Here is a 3,220-nt window from a genome sequence, read left to right as displayed (position 1 = left end):
AGGCAGCTGGAGGCAAGTCCAGGTGGACCCCACGGGGTGTCGTATGCTGCTCCGTTTTTACTTTTGGGGTCTCGGAGAAGTTTGCTTTTCTGTCTCTCTCTTGTCTTCCATGTTTGCTTGGCAATGTCGCCAGCCATCCGCGTGGCCATCTCGACTCTCCTCGGTTTTTCCACCACTCCCTCTCTCGTTTGGCTGCTTCTTCTTCCTCTGTTACTTCCTTTCAGGCATCTGTTTGGCTCCTTGTTCTTTTAATTTTCAGTTCACCAAAAAGTGTCACGGCCTGTCTGCACACTTGAACAGCTCAGGGTCATCTGCTTCCACATTTGCAGGCCACCCTGCCTTCCTGAATTGCTCTTTTCACTCTTTGACAGTATGACCCACGTATTCTTTTCTGGCCTGAATGACATCCAGGGCCCTCTGCTTCTGTTCCTGATCCAGTAGCAACATGCAAGCTCTGTCCACAGCTTCCAAGGCCTTTTGTACTCAGACAGCATCATCTAGATTTATGTCAGGATGCACCAAGATGGACAATTTCCCAGCCTGTCACTTCAGGATCTATATGTGAAGAACCCCAAAGGAGGTCAGGTTGAGGTCAGAGGAACCAGGACAGGTCAACCTTTTGGTTTGATTTTTGGATGTTTAACGGAATCTTTTTTCTCTATTTGCCCCACCTCACTGTGGAAGGTCATCAAGACATTGTCGATGGCCCGAAGCCACCGTTTCTCCAACCCAGCAGCCGCCTCACGTGGCCCGTGCAGGCCAGACCACATGTCCTCTTTCCGGAGCTCGAGTGACCTAGTCCTTAAGGAGTTGTGGTCTGGACCCGAAGGCATTGCATCTCAGGCGGCTCAAATCCACCAGCTGCTCTGTGAGAAGTACGCTCCTGTCGTTTACAGCCCCCGAAAGCCCACCAAGGCCCGGGGCCAGTCGGTGCTGACTTGACGGCAATGACACTCTCCTTGGATGCGTTTTCTCTTCCAGTCAATCTCTTACTCAGTCTTTTTAATTGAGTCTTTTGTTTCCTTACAAACTATCGGATGGTAGGAATTCCTTTTTTTTTTTTACAAAGGCAAGGCTGGTGTGCCCAAGTTTATTGAAAATGTAACAGCACAGCAGACAGACTCAAACAACTCCACATGGTGTTTTGAAATTCATCCCAACTGTGGGCTGAGTGACCTGCAGGTTGGACAGACTGCCAAAGTCCAAGAGTTTCAGCATTTCCTTACTATCAGGATCTACTTCAATGATCTCCTGACCCAGGGCTGAAACCTCTGGTACATAATGATCTCTCCTTTCTCTCTCCTCCTCCTGCAGCTTCATGGAGATGCCTCTCCCAGGCCCTCTGTGAATCTGCTTCATCCGCTGTGTGACACAGCCTGCTACCTTGTTCCAGAGTTCTCGCTGGGAATAAGGGCGATCTCCTCGCACACGTGCTTGTTCATGTGGAAGTCATTGCCCAGGCGCGTGTAGTATTTCTCCATGATGACGCGGGCTGCCTTCTTCACGGTTTTGGTGCGAGCGTGGCCCATGTTGGTGGTTTCTTGGTCAAAGAGCGTAAGAGTTCCTCTTAAATGCCATGGAGCAGACGGTGACTCAGGTGACCCTGTGAGCAACAGGTGCGAATCCTGCTCTACCCTGCACCACCCGCACACCTGGGCCAAGCTTGAGCTCACTGCTCTGGGCACGGTGCCAGGCCACGTCTCTGGGGGTCCTCCTCCCCTTCTCTACCTTCCCTTTCCCCGCATGATGTCCTTTTCAGGGTCTGATTCCTCCTCAAACATACCTAAGTTCTCTTACATAATTGTGTAAGAGAACGTTTTACCGTGGTGTCCATCCACAGATGCATCTAGTGCTGGGCCCAGGCATGAAAACGCATCGGCAGGTCTCCTTCAAAGAGGGATCTTGCTCTCTTTCAATGACCCTTGATCTTTCCCAGAATTTTGCCCATTTCCAAGGAATCATTTTTTTTAAAAAAAAGTTTAAGAGTTCTTAGGATTTAAATATTTCCTTCATAACACACTCATTTGAATAGATTGCAACTCCCAGTGACCCTGTAGTGGAACGAATGACCCGCAGGACTGCGCTCTGTAGGGATGTAGACTTCCTCCTTCCCCGGACCAAGTGATGTTTGCCAACTGTGACCAGAAGTCAGCAGACAAACCCTGAACCTCTGGACCACCAGAGAGGACAGCTTCCATTGCAATGGACCAATAATCATTCACTGGTTGTAAAGAATGCGTCACAGCAGCGTGAGATGTCAGTGATGGAAAAACAGCAGGAGAGAGGAATGGTGTGGAAACACTCTCCACTCTCTTCGTAATCTCCCCTCTAATCTAAAACTCGAAAAAGAAAATGTACTAATACTTTAAAAATAATAAAACCCAATCACCAATAAAACTAATAACACAAAGAGCTCTGGTGGCCCTGTGGCAAGAAGCTGCGCGGCAATCCCGAAGGCACACTGTTCAAATCCACCAGCTGCTCTGCGTGAGAAGGATGGGCAGTATCTTCCCCTGCAGTTATTGCCTCTGAAAATTGGCCAGTAGGTCAGCTATGGGTTGGTTCTGACTAATGGTCCACAACAACAACAACACAAACAACAAACCTCTTCCCTGGAACAGAGGGGACTAACACACACTGTCTGGGAGGAAAAAGGAGAAACCGAGGTGAAAGACTTAAGTACACAAACACAGGCTGGGGCATCCACAATAACAGGGAAGTGATCACACACCCAGAATGAGAGCGTGGATGGGATATAAAAGCGCCTGGGACAGTGGCTTCAACATTCCAACCTCTCCACTTGCTCCTCTGACCAAACTCATCCTCAACTCACCAGAATCATGAGCTGCTGTGGCTGTTCTGGAGGCTGTGGGGGCTGCGGCTCCAGCTGTGGGGGCTGCGGCTCGAGCTGCTGTGTGCCCGTGTGCTGCTGCAAGCCCGTGTGCTGCTGTGTGCCAGCCTGCTCCGGCTCCAGCTGCGGATCCTCTGGGGGCTGCAAGGGGGTCTGTAGTTCAAGTGGCTGCTGTCAGTCCAACTGCTGCAAACCCAGTTGCTGCCAGTCCAGCTGCTGCAAACCTTGCTGCTGCCAGTCCAGCTGCTGTAAGCCTTGTTGCTGTCAGTCCAGCTGCTGTAAGCCCTGCTGCTGTCAGTCCAGCTGCTGTAAACCTTGCTGTTGTCAGTCCAGCTGCTGCAAGCCCAGTTGCTGCTCCTCCAGCTGTGG

The 3,220-nt window shown here is 50.7% G+C and overlaps 1 protein-coding gene and 1 pseudogene across 1 annotated transcript in view; one reads left to right on the top strand and one right to left on the bottom strand.

Moving 5' to 3' along the window:
• Positions 1 to 1,122: 1,122 nt before the first annotated feature.
• Positions 1,123 to 1,529, bottom strand: LOC102861226 (annotated as a pseudogene).
• A 47-nt stretch (positions 1,530 to 1,576) lies between these two features.
• Positions 1,577 to 3,220, top strand: part of LOC102860816 (keratin-associated protein 5-5-like) — a 2,140-nt gene continuing 496 nt past the window's right edge. The window contains exons 1-2 of the mRNA XM_006893363.1: positions 1,577 to 1,597; positions 2,837 to 3,002. Coding sequence (XP_006893425.1) covers positions 1,577 to 1,597; positions 2,837 to 3,002 — 187 coding nt within the window. The remainder of the gene's footprint in view (positions 1,598 to 2,836; positions 3,003 to 3,220) is intronic.

Source organism: Elephantulus edwardii, unplaced genomic scaffold (assembly GCF_000299155.1).
Source record: "Elephantulus edwardii isolate Elephantulus edwardi_28Jun2011 unplaced genomic scaffold, EleEdw1.0 scaffold00126, whole genome shotgun sequence".
Taxonomy (NCBI): domain Eukaryota; kingdom Metazoa; phylum Chordata; class Mammalia; order Macroscelidea; family Macroscelididae; genus Elephantulus; species Elephantulus edwardii.
Note: the sequence above shows the minus strand (reverse complement) of the source record. Positions and strands in the feature narration are given on the sequence as shown.